Source organism: Nicotiana tabacum, chromosome 3 (genome assembly GCF_000715075.1).
Source record: "Nicotiana tabacum cultivar K326 chromosome 3, ASM71507v2, whole genome shotgun sequence".
NCBI classification, from domain to species: domain Eukaryota; kingdom Viridiplantae; phylum Streptophyta; class Magnoliopsida; order Solanales; family Solanaceae; genus Nicotiana; species Nicotiana tabacum.
The window spans coordinates 125,047,504-125,061,346 of NC_134082.1; the positions used below are offsets into that span (position 1 = coordinate 125,047,504).

A 13,843-nucleotide genomic window follows, 5' to 3' on the forward strand; every position below is an offset into this window, starting at 1 on the left:
AACTTAGCTTAATTTAACATCTTATTAGTATACATTTAGAAGTATATCAAAATCAACTATGATTAAAAGTGCAATTAAGAGCAATTACGCATCTCCAATTTAGATAGAAACTCAATTCCCATTTCTAGCTTCCTGTGAAAATCGATCCCGACCTTCTCGAGTAAAAGCTGCTTCGACCACTTTTGCTATTTTATAGTAGTGCAGGGTTGGCCTCGATCACGGCATAATAGCCCCAAAGTCGAACTCCCCAATTTTGGACGTATACAATAGTAAGTGCATCTAATGGTAGAAAGCTGAGATTTAGCCCACCACATGTAAACTTTCAAGAGCCTCAAGAGTGGATTGCATTGATTTCACTTATGTATATAATTTTTCACACATTAGGCTGATAGTAACGTAAGAGAGTAGTAAATCAAAGAGCACATTCGCTATTGAATTATCTTGTTTTAGATAATTCAATCCTTTATTGAGTATTTTGAAGCATACGAAGTTCTTACGGTAATAAAATTAATGAAGAGATTTATTTGGTTTAAAAGTCCCAAAATAGTTTTGAAGTTGGCTGAACGTTAGTATTGAAAATCATAATTTTTGTAGAACTCAGAGTTCTAGTGCAATCATACCACTACAACATTTTAAACCTTTAATCACATTCAAAAGTGCAGCCTAAACTATCAGAAAGTGTGGTCTTTAATCAACGGCCACACTCTATGACCGAAGATAACCCTTTTTAGGGAGTGACATAAGCAAGCGTAACCTTTGCCCTAGGGCAACACTTTTCAAGAGGCAAAGGCCTTAAGGCAACACTTTTCAAGAGGTATTACAATTTTATCCGATATAAACTTATTTGTACTTTAGTTTTCAAAGAACATAAAAATCAAATAATATTTTAGAGATATTTTGGTCATTCAATATTTAGCGTTTTAACATTCGTACTTTTATAATAACTAGTCTCTATGTACATGCATCGCACATATCTCTTTCGCTAGTCAGTAGAAATTCTCTTGGAAGAAAATTAATACTCCTATGTTATGCAAATTTTGTATATTGCACGTATATTTTGCGTACGTTTGTGACGAATAGCCATACTTGTGAAAACTTGGGTGATGCGGAATTTGAAAATTTCTAAGCTACAGTAATTAGTTTAATTACATGCCTATTTCACGTAAAAAAAAATTAAAGTATTTTGAATTCTATGATAAATTTCTAGAGTCTAATTCTTAGATAACTTTTTAATACGCTTTTGTACATCAGTATAATTTAATTTTAGAAGAGCATAATAGACAGTTAATATTTTGAGAATTCTTTTGTGATTCGATATTTAGCATTCTAATAAAAGTTATTATATGGAACAACTCATCTCAAAATACCAAAAGCCATATAACTCAGCCATAGTCCTCAAAGATATTTTACATATTTCATCATATAAGAGATCTTACTAACCCCGGGGGTCTTTAGCAAAAAAAGCTAAATGCAAACATTCCTAATCTTATGTTTCTTTGTCCTAGCAAATATCTAAGACTACATGGGATATCAAACTTTTAATGCTAACAAAAAAAAAGAAGAGAAAAACATGGTAAATTGTAATATTAGTAAGAACAAATAAATATTAAAAAACACAACGAAATTATTAGCATGAAACACGTGTACCCTGCAAAGAAAATTGAAGAAGCGTTTATATTAGTTGTTCCATTTGGACAAACAAATTAGTATCCAAACACAATTTAGCATGAAACACAATGCTTATCTGATAATTTTTGACTGCTTTTCTTAGCTAATATTGTTAACGTAAAGAGGTATCTTTATGAATGAAGTCTTACATAAACTCAAATTGAATTGGATGTATTTAGTTGATCGCGTAGATATCAGAATTCCAGGGTTAAATTTCTATTTTATTACAACTCGTCATCTTAGCGGGTGTATTTTTAGTTTGTCCTTTCCTTGTGAAGATTAATGTAAATAATTAAGCGCATAAAAGTCGATCAATATTTTGAGGATATTTTAGTCCTTCAATATTTAACTTTCAGCAATCGTGTTTTTATAATAATATAAAATATGAATATAGATATAGTGATATAAATTTACAAGTCAAACACATTATGTAGTATATATAAGAGAGATAGAGTGAGAATTTTCAAAATTTATATTCATGAATATTGGATTTACCTTAAGACTAGTACTAGTAGCAGTATATAGGCTTGTTCAAGAAAGACATTTGTAAACAATGGGTTTCTTTTTCATTTGGGCTGAGGCCCATTAACGTGACCCGCCAGCATACAACTTCAGTTTGGGGAAATTCTTGTTTTAATTTGCGCTCTCTCTCGGCTACTCGTCTTCTACGGCTATTCTGCTAACATCTCCGGCCTCCCTCGAATCAACGGCACAGGCCACAATAAGGTCACTTCTCTTCTTTTCCTCTTTTAATAGTATATCTGGAATAAAAAGGGATGAAGAAACGGCTCCCAACATTCCCACTATATATACTCTGTGCAGAGGCCGTGTACGGTGTAGCAACAAATTCCCAACATAGAACTATGAATAAACGCTATACTTCTCTTTGATTATTTCCTTTTTCTTTATTGTTCGTTGTGGTTTTATTATTTTATTTAATTGAAATTGGCAACATAGAAGTGAAATCCGAAAACATCTCAGAAGCAAGTTGGATTTTTGTTGGCTTCATAACAAAAAAAAAAGTTAAAAAACTACCAAGCTCGAAATATGTGTGTGTGTGTGAGAGAGAGAGAGAGAGAGAGAGAGAGAGAGAGAGAGAGAGAGAAGTTTACATTGAAATTATTTAATTTTCTTATATTGAAATTGTTATTTTAGTTATAAATTGTTAGTTAGTTTATTTTTTTTTGGTTTGTGTTACATTCGAATTCCGCAACCTATTGTTAAAGTAAATAACTTTAAATTCCTTTGAGAATATGCACAATCATCAACTGTGTCACATTTTTCAGTATAACTTTTACTTGCAATTGATAAGATTATTGGAGTTATTTACATAGTAATGTATTTAGCTAAAATTTGTCTCTACTTTCTGTTTAATAATCAATTATTAGTGTCTCCACTTGCTAAGGTGGCTGTAATTCGTGCATTTTTTTTCTTCTGGTAGGCTATAGGAATTTGTAATTCATTCCATCTATGGAAACTGATAAGTGGGCAAGTTTTATGGAAGGAGCTAGTGATTCTGAAGGTTATGGGGAGGATCTTGATGATGATGACATTTGCTGTGCATATGCATCCACCGATATACCCCAGTTGCAGTTCAGGTTTCATCTCGTGATATAGAAGCGTGTTGTCTTGTTCCGAATTTTATCTTTATTTATTAAAAATAAACTTGCTAAAAGCAATGTGAATGTGCATATTTTACTTCAGGAAAGATATTTCAAGATCACGGTGGCTTGACCAGTTTGGTATGGCTGAGGTTGTGGAGAGGAAGGGTGGATTGTGGACAACTACTGGGATAGTTCGTAATGGCAAGATATACTGCTTCATTGAAGAGATTTTGTAGGTGATGAAAATTCTATTTTTGTTATTTCCTTTTAGTTGAAGAGTTAAAACTATTACTTTGAGTTGAGGCATAATTAAGAACAGAGGACATCGACTTTGTTTTCAGAATATTTGGTCAGAGTTCAAATAATTGATCCTGTTTGGTTGAGAAGAGAAAAGAACATATTTTTCTTTAATATCTTAACAAACCTCGAAAGACTTATTATATCTCTTGTTTTTATGGGCTGCAAAAGTGAAAATTGAATAATGTGGTTAATAATTTGGGATACTTTTTCTGTTGATTCTCATCAATGACTATGGCTGATTTTGGTATAAAATTTGGATACTCCTGAGTGATATTTGAATTACCTCTCTGAGTTATGCTTGTGTATTTTAATTGCACACTCATTTATTGCTTCAACATGTTAGAAAGAGTAGTCTGGGTGGAGAAAGAGAGTAGAAGCAAATGGATAAAGTCTATAAATAGACAGATAACAGGTATTTAATGGTCAGTTTGTCATTTGACATATTTATTTGTATGAGGAACTGATATGAAAAATTTATGTTTAATTTGAGATTTTCTCTTCTGCAATTGCCTGTGTTTAAAGAATGATACTGTTTATTTCATGTAGATATCTTGCTGAAATTGGGGCTCTGCATCTCTTCGGTAATGATGACGCACCCCTTTCTCTGGAACACATATACAACAAGGTTGCAGAAGGAAAAAGTGGATGTTCCTTGGAATACTTTGAAGCATATAAGCACTTGAAATCTCTTGGTTATATAGTCGGGCGTCATGGTATTCCTTGGTCAATGAGAAGGTCAAAAGTAGATTGTGCTATTAACCAAGACACGCTGGAGACTGCTCAAACCGGAGATGAAGAATCAAGAAACAACGTTCTCATCTCTGAAATGTTTAGTAACATGCAAATTGGTGGACTGAGACTGGCTTTTGACGTTTACCCTCCTAATAGCAGATTCAGAAAGTCTGCTCCTGGTGATCCCTATTTTGTACTTTGCCTTGCTAGGTACGGTACCTTGTTAATGTGGTTCATTATATTATGGTGCTTAGTGCCTATTAAAATTTTCTGAATCTTTGCCTCTTATTTAGCTGATTATAGGGACTTGTAGTTCAGCAATTCTATGGGTGATCATTGCTGAATGTTTAAGAGTAAGATAGATTTGCCAGCTTGGATGATATTCATACAAAAGTAGTACTAGGTTTTTATGTTTCCTATTTATTCCTTACTCCTGACCTATCTGATTCCCTGCAATGTTTTGTATGACCTTGTTGGTCCACATTAACTGTAGAAGTAGCTTATTTTATGTGTGATATATTTTCTTGGGCAGTGAGTATCCACCTTCCAAAGAAGAAATCGAAGATCTTGAGAGACATTCTCATGGTATTCCTTTGAAATTCTGTCTGGTTGAGCATGGGCGTGTAAGCTTTTTCTCATTCAACAAAGTTGAGCTTCCTATCCTTTCATGATCCCTTCGAGCAACAACAACAGAAATAACAGCCCATTAAAATCTCACAAGTGGGGTCTGGAGAGGATAGTGTGTACGCAGACCTTACCCCGACCCCGAGGGAGTAGAGAGGCTGTTTCCGATAGACTCCCGACTTTCATGATCCCTTCGAGCAATGAATGCAAATCTTGGCATGCCCTGAGAAGAGCTATGGTACAATTATGGATTTTAAGTTTGTGGATTGATGTTTCACCATTGTGTAATTGCTAACACATTATTAAGTATGTTTGACTGATGAAGGTGGACCTTGTCTCCTATGTTATACAAGTCTTATGATCTTATCTTCTCTTCCCTCAATGTTGTTAAAGCTGAAGGTTGATACTAAATGTTATTGCTTAATTCTTAACATACGTGTTACAGTGGTGAAATTTACTCTAGTTATTATATAAATAGTATTAGCATTTGAAAAGATTCTAGTCTTTTTTCTTGTTAAATATATAAATTGGAATAGTATCTTCACTAATATAAATCGGGACAAATATTTTTTGGAAATTTTACCATCTATAGCAAAGATAGATACCTTATTTATTATAAATAAATACCCTTTTAAAAAATTATCTCATATAGCTACCTTTTAATTTTTATAGCAAAATATCTATTTATGATCACTTTCTACCTTTAAGTCATTAAATACGTTGTGTAATTTTTCTCTCTCCCTCTCTCCGCCTTTCTCTTTCCTGTTTCTTCTCTTTTTCCCTCGATTTTTTCCTCCCCTGCTTTTAGAAACCCTAGTAGGGGTTGTTTTCCGCCAACGACAGATCCGGCCGGCGACCACTTCCACCTTTCCTTGTTGTGTCACCCCTAACTCCCTCCTCCGACCGGCGATTTCTTTCATACAGTTATGTTACACATTTTAAATTTTTCTTAGATTTTGCATTGATTGTTCATGTTTGCCTTGTGAGATCTGAAGAAGTTTCGTCTCTAGTTCCCGTTTGATCCTTTAAATTGGTGCTTCTTCAACAACTATCTTCATTTAACCGGTGGCGATGCCCCACATGGTGGCGGCCTGGATATTGGTGGATTGGGGACGGAGTTTGGGGTTGAGGAACTTGAAGAGTCTGTTACCTTTTTTTCATTGTATTTCAATGTATCTCGCTGTATTCCATGTATTTCATTGTATTCATTGTCTTTAGTTTTTTCTACTTTTTCAGTATATTCATTCTATTTAACTGTATTCAATGTAATTATATAATTTCAAAGCTTCACTTTGTTTCACTGTTTTGTCTAGCAGTATATATTCAGTAGTATGTATTCAATGTATTGTAGAATGTATTCATATATTTTTTTAATTAATATAATTTATATATTCAGATGTATATATGTATTCAAATGTATCTGCAGTATGTATTCATATGTATTTTCACTATATATGACATGCTATACTTCATGTATTCAATGTATTTTTATGTATTTAACTGTATTCAATGTAATTATATAATTTCAATATATAAATCTATTTGTAAAGATGCCACGAAAAAATATTTTAGTAAAGATACCACAAAAAAAAAAGAAAGGATGGATTGAATCTCTGAAGATTGCTCTATTTTTGGGGTGTTTTTCGGTTGAGAATCTTTTTTATAATGGAAATACAAATTTTGTGTGTTATAATTGAGTTTGTTGAGTTATATTAGGAGTCTATCTCGTTAATTGATTCACTTACCGTTTTTAAACAGCTGAAGACTTTTTTTCCGCAAATTTCGTTACTGTATTCACGAATACAACTCGCGAATACAGTCGAATACATTCTCTGCTTAGCTGGACTCCCCTGTTTTCCGCCGAGTTTTGCTACTGTATTCATGAATATAGTAGTAAAAATACATCGAATACAGTCTATAAGAAATGAAAACATAGCTATAGGAAGTAATTTAGTAAATAATAGCTATAACAAGTACTAAAACATAGTGCTTTCTGAAAATTTCTGGTCGTTATAAAAATTTACAATAATGCAGCACAAAGTAATTTATGCAAAAGCCAGGTGTCAAACATATTCTTGGTGCTTCATATCGTCTAACTTTTTTTAAAAGAAAATCGGGAGGGGGGGGGGGGGTAAGAAAGTAAGGTAATTTGGAGATTGTTCACACACAGATCAAGAGGTAATCAATAATTAGTTTAAAAGATCTCCATTCTAAACTTATTCTCTTGTTTGTCTTCCATATTTTTGACTAAAAAAACATAAAAAAAAATAATTTCAGTTTTAATTGTACATGTGCAATACATGTATAATAATATATAATTTGTATAAATTTATATATGAAATATATAATAATGTATATCAGAAAAATAAGAAAGTGTTAAACTTTCACGGAGGCCTCTTATATAATGATAATGAAAAATATATAATTATACAATAATATACACAAATAAGCGGACTTTTCTGTCGGCGCACGTTAAGTGACTGCTAACTTGCGCATCTCCGGCATGGGGAAGGGGCGACCAAAGAGGAATGAAGGACTACTCGGACAACCTAATACCCGAATCCAAAGTGGAAACTCAGGAAAAGCTAAGGAGAAGTATACAAGTGAGCAGGAAACAGAGGAGGGTGATCCAAAATGGCCGATCCTGCATGCAGTTCGGTTGGAGCCGGAAACACTGCACAATTCACCTATGCTAAACCTAAACAAATCAATTGCGAAAACACCAGAGCTACTAAAGACAAATCTGGAGAACACCCTAATTTGACCAATGGAACAGTGAAGTCGAGTACTAGTAAGCTACAGTGGAGCGACATATGCCAGCAGGAGGAAAATGATGCTACTATTCCTCAGACGAAGGAGCAGGCTCCAGTGCACAAAGACGGAGAAAGGAAGTGGGCAGGATTGTTCGAGAAACATAGCCTTGCGTCCAAAGGTATGAATCTCTCTTACATTCCACCAATAATTCAGGATGGTGAAATTGTTGTTCAATTGGAAGAGGAGGATGTTGCAGCTGAAACAGAGAAATGGAATTTAGCCTTAATTGCATATGTGGTTGCCAATACCCCCTCAATTGGAGTCATAGAGCGATTCATAGCTAGCCAGTGGAATTTTGTGACAAAACCTAAAGTATTCATTCACAATGATGGATACTTTGTTATTCGATTTGCTAGTGCGAAGGACAGAGATGCAGTCTTACTTTCTGGGCCTTACACTTTGTACAATCGACCTATCATACTAAGAGCATGGTCTGTAGACTTTGATTTCAATGAGGAAATACTAAGGATCATTCCCTTGTGGGTAAAGATTCCGAACTTGCCTTTGAAATGCTCGAGTGAAAGAGCCCTAAGCAAAATTGGGAGTGGATTATGAAAGCCAATATATGCTGATGAATGTACATCTAAAGCTGAGAGGATATCTTATGCAAGGCTATTGATTGAGATGGATGTAACTAGGCCTCTTCCTGGCAATATCAAAGTATGTCCTACAGGGAAGATTATTGATCAACCATTAGCTTATGACTGGAAGCCACAATATTGTCATGTATGTTGCCAGATTGGCCACAACTGCAAGTCCAACAAAATTTTGCAACTAAATGGATAGAAAATACAGTCCAAACAAGATAACCTGAAGCAGGAGTGGAAGATATCTCGTATACTGGATCCCACAGTTGATACTCATATAGATGCACATGGTAGATTCATTGACAATATTATCCAATCACCAAAAGAAATAGCAGAAAAACAAATAATAGCCGGAGAATGGGATAGGGCTAGTAAGAAATCTGCAGTGAAAGCAAGCAGAAAAAAATAGCCAGACCGAAGGGTAGCTATAGCAAACTGCTTCACGCCACTACATGACCTCACACAATTACCAATCCAGAGTAATGGTAGTATACAGGAGAAGGGGCAGAGCAGTGATACTGTGAAGAATGATTAGAACATTCATAAAACTAATAGATGAATTTTATAGCCTGGAATGTTAGAGGAATAAATAAGGTTTATAAGTAGAAATAGCTTAGAACCTTTTGCACAGAGAATAAAGTAGTTCTGATAGTAGTTATAGGAAATAGAGTGAAAGAATAAAATGCTCCAAAACCTATACAGAAAATAGTAGAATGATGTCAATGGATAGGCAACTATAATACTGATCCAAGAGGTAGGTTGTGGGTGCTGTGAGATCCAAGGGTTGTGGAGTTCAGTGTTGAAAGAATACATGCGCGGGTCATTCATAGTCATGTCAAGATGTTGCAACTCAATACAGGATTTCAATTTAGTGCAGTCTACGGACTGCATACCATTAATAATAGGAAGAAATTGTGGCAAGAGTTACAGACTATTGCTACTCAAATGTCAGGGCCTAGGGTGATGATGGGAGATTTCAATCCAATACTATCTATAGAGGACAGACTATATGGTAATCCAGTCCAAGAGGTTGAGGTGATTGACTTCAAGGAATTCCTGCAACAATCTGGTATGATGGAATTGAAATCAGTAGGGAGATATTACACTTGGACAAATCACCAAATACATAGCAAGATCGACAGAATATTGGTGAATGCAGAATGGATTTGTAAGTGGCCTCATCTGGAAGGGATCATTATGGACCCACACTTCTCTGATCACTACCCTTTGAAGATCCCTTTTGAGATTGTAAAGGAAACAGGAACCAAGTCTTTCAAGTTCTTCAATTACCTAGTTGAACATCAGGACTTCATGCAGGCTATGGAAACTATCTGGAGAAAGCCTAGCAACCTGCACTCTATGCAAATGGTCTGGCTGAAATTCAAACAGTTGAATGGTGAGATGAAAAGACTAGCAAGAAGGGAGCCTGGCAAGGTTGAAGATAGAATAGCACAGGCAAGGGAGAAGCTGAAAACTATACAAATACAAATGAGAGATCCTGCCAGAAGTTTAGAATTAGTGCAAGTTGAAGCAAAAGCAAAAGAAGAGCTTGAGAAATGGTTGATTGTAGAGGAAAGCATAGCCAAGCAAAAATCTAGAGTACATTGGTTGAAACTAGGAAACACTAACATAACCTATTTCCATGCATTCTTAAAGAACAGACAATCGCAGAAACAAATAAGGAACTTGAGGGATTCTACTGGACAGCTGCTGTAAAATGCTGGTGAAATAGAGGAAGAAATACAAAAGTTCTACAAGGGATTTCTTGGTCAAGCTGCTCATCAGCTCCCAGTGGTGCAACAGGACATAATGCAAAGTGGCAAGGTGGTAACAAGGGACCAGCAGCTAAAGCTCATCAGGCCAATCACAAAGGAAGAAGTGAATGAGGCTGTTAAGGGTATTGGTGATCAGAAAGCCCCAGGATGTGATGGCTTCAATGCCTTCTTCTACAAGAGGACATGGCCAGTCATAGAGGAGGAGGTAACAGCTGCTGTGATTGAATTCTTCAATTCAGGAAGTATGTACAGACCTATAAATTGCATAACAATCACATTGATCCCTAATGTCAAACACCCCTCTAACATAAAGGAGTATAGACCAATTTCATGTTGCACTGTGCTCTACAAGATCATCTCTAAAGTGCTAACAACCAAAATGCAAGAGATAATGGACCACCTGATTGATAGTTGCCAAACTGCATTTGTTCTTGGAAGGTTAATTGGGGATAACATCGTCATGGCACATGAACTAGTTAAAGGCTATGGGAGGAAGAACATTTCACCTGGATGCATGCTAAAAATTAACATGCAGTGTCACGACCCATTTTCTGAACAAGCCAGGACCAGCACCTGATCACTAAACATGACCGAGCAAACCATATGCGCTTATAAATCTACTATAACTTCAAACTTTATATGCCACAAGGCATTACTGTAACCAAATACTTTTAATTAATTTAAATATCTAAAATAAAACAACTCCAAAACTTTATTCGTAGTAACCAATAAAATACCGGTAAGTTATTATCAAAAACAGTCGAATCTTAACCCACCGACTGTGTCTATAAAGCCTCTACTGATAAACTAACGCACTGCTCAGGACATGAGATTGTCTGACTAGTTCTCCAAGTAAATAAAAAAATAACTAAATAAATATGACTCTAAGGAATACTCTACCAACAAAAGCAGAGCTCACCAATAACGCTGGAAGAGAGAAAAGTCCTAACCCGTAGCCTGCTTACCTGCAAAACCGGTTCCTACTTTATACTGTAGACCAACGTAGGTTCCCAAAAGAGAACTTCAGTACCATCCATTGTACTCAGTGAGTTTCAATGAAAAGGGGATAAAGATTCTAAATACATGGAAAATATAAAGCTTTTAAGAACAATTCCAAAATAATTGCAATATATCAGTTTATGAATATTCTAAAAGAAATTCCTTTCTTTTTCTTTCTTATAAAAATACTTCGCTTTATACTTCGGGAGTTCCGACTATCCTGACTTATTTCTGTCTTAGTCACCGTGTGATTGGCACGAGTTCGATCCCAACCTGATCGAATAGGCCCAATACGCGAGGTGCCACTCGCTTCATGGTTCTCAGCCCTCATGTATCATACTTTAGACTGGCTAAGTAAATTCTCAGCAACGAGATCCTCAGCTCGTGTGCTCCCTATTTTGGCACAAGTAGTTTCAAAAAGTCAACGCCTTGGTTAGGACCCTCGGCCTGGACGATGACCCCTTCTCAGAATAGAGGATACTTCCAAAAATCTTTTCTTTCTAAAACTTCTTTTTGTGACTTTTCAAGTCTAAATCTTGTTTGAAAGTGATTTATCAATATTCATAAAAATATTCTTGAGTGTGTATATAGCATAAGCATGAAATAAAATTACACAAAGTATTTTTAAAAGTTCTATCCTACTCTTGAAACTTTAACATGTAAGATCATGTAATAAAACATAAAAATATGAAAAATAGACGCTTATACTTCTCGAGTAAAATACATATACTTTAACTAGAATACACTTAATCAACATTAACTCATTCATTCCAATTAAGTACATGATGACTCGTTAAAACATTTTATCAAACACTTTGTGGGCATATTTTTATGAGTAGAACCACTTTAGTAAAGTGTTATATCTACTAATTTCAAAACTCTTTGAGTCAATACGTAGGCTCCAGTCCAATTTATACCCGTCAAACACTTGATTCTACAACAACCAGTGTATTTGAATTAATTTTAAAATTTCACACCTAAACATGGAACTTACTGTTGATACAGAGGAAGAAGGGAATTAACTTTTCATTTCTTACCTATTACTACTGTAGGATAATTGACTATAGGAAATTTTATATACGTAAGTTCAAGAATAAGTGAGTTGTCAAGAACCCTATATTTTTTCGTGCAATTTTTGGCTGCCTCTGTTCGTAATTCTGTGCGTCTGTGTTTCTGTTTTCTCTAAGGCATTAAGCCTTTCTTTGTTCCCTTCCAACCCTTTAGTCACGTGACTTTATTTTTGCTTAATTGCTTTCTCTTTATTATTTATTTATTATTTTTCTCTTTTTATTTTGTTTTGCCTTAACTAATAATTAATAATACCCATTTTAAAATATTACTGACATTAAAATTATTAATATTCCCCTAATTGTGTATTCAATTCTTTATAAATAGGGAAGTAACTCAAAAATCAATCACAAGGGTTTAAATCTGTAATAAAAGTATAATTTAAGATAAGAAACTAATTTAAATTCTATATTTAGCGAGTTTTGAAACTTTTACAGATTTGAGGAGTGTTACAATTTTCCCTCCTTAAAAACATTCATCCTCGAATGTTGCTAGGGCCTTATTCTTAAGCTAATAATCATTCCTTAAGTCCTTGAACTTCTTAACTTTTCTTAGCACTACTAACTTTCCCAAGAGACTCAAAATTTTGGCTAACTCCTTAAATTTTTAAAATTTTGGCAGAGTCTTCCCTATAAATTGGACTATCAAAAAAAATATCCCAGTCACCAATACCACAATTACACCAACAACAACCAAATATACCATAACAAGCCATTCATAGGCACCATACACAACTCATAAACTAATTATTCACACTTCGGCAAGGAGGTACCACAATAACCAACCAAAATCTAAAGCACAACACTTCAACAAAAAGTAAATAACTTTAATGAATTAAATACACTCTGGCATGGAACTAAATTATTGCATAACTAAATATACTCTAACAGAAACTAAATTACTTCAACAACTAAGTATAATCTAATAAGGACATACACATGCTACCTTGTATTTAACAAATAAAATATAAATGCCAAGCCAAACCTAGGTTCACATACCTTTTTCCTCAAATAAATATGGATATTTCTTCCTCATATCTTCCTCGACCTCTCACGTAGCCTCTTTTGAATCATGATTACTCCACAAAACTTTTACCGCTGCTATAGCTTTTATTCTCAACTTTCTTACTTGCCTATCGAGAAATTTTATAGGTACCTCTTCATAAGTCAAGATTTCTTTAATTCTTTGGCGTCGACACGTATTATATCCGACTCATCATGAATGTATTTTCTAAGCATAGACACATGAAAGACAGGATGAACAAATGACAACTCAACGGGCAACGCTAGCTCATAAGCCACATTTCCCTTCTTTTCTATAATCTCATAAGGTCCAATAAATCTAGGACTAAGTTTCCCCTTCTTACCAAACCTCATAACTCCTTTCATTGGTGAAACTTTCAAAAACACCTTGTCACCAACCATGAAATCTAAGTCACGATGCCTCTTGTCAGAATAAGACTTTTGACGACTCTGAGCCGCTTTCAGTCTTTCTCTGATTAGCTGGACTTTCTCTAAGGCCTCACAAACAAACTCTGGACCAATCAACGACACCTCTGCTGGTTCAAACCAACCCACTAGAGACCTACATCTTCGCCTATATAGCGCTTCATAAGGAGCCATACCAACGCTGGCCTGATAGCTGTTATTGTAAGAAAATTCTATAAATGGCA

The 13,843-nt window shown here is 34.9% G+C and overlaps 1 protein-coding gene across 5 annotated transcripts; it reads left to right on the plus strand.

The window, feature by feature from the left end:
* Nucleotides 1-2,239: 2,239 nt before the first annotated feature.
* On the plus strand, nt 2,240-5,359 carry LOC107765108 (putative tRNA-splicing endonuclease subunit sen54). 5 transcript variants are annotated; one of them, XR_001643368.2, is made up of 6 exons: nt 2,240-2,394; nt 3,110-3,266; nt 3,373-3,504; nt 4,119-4,514; nt 4,598-4,657; nt 4,837-4,976. XR_001643368.2 is itself a non-coding variant. In XM_016583715.2 (5 exons), the coding sequence occupies exons 2-5, from the start codon at nt 3,139-3,141 to the stop codon at nt 4,973-4,975; spliced, it is 795 nt and encodes a 264-aa protein (XP_016439201.1). In that variant the 5' UTR covers nt 2,240-2,394; nt 3,110-3,138; the 3' UTR covers nt 4,976-5,359. The 5 variants fall into 5 exon arrangements, 3 of the variants coding, with proteins under 3 accessions (XP_016439201.1, XP_075105985.1, XP_075105986.1); XR_012707813.1 differs by having other exon boundaries at nt 4,119-4,657; XM_016583715.2 differs by lacking the exon at nt 4,598-4,657 and having other exon boundaries at nt 4,837-5,359.
* The last annotated feature ends 8,484 nt before the right edge of the window (nt 5,360-13,843 follow it).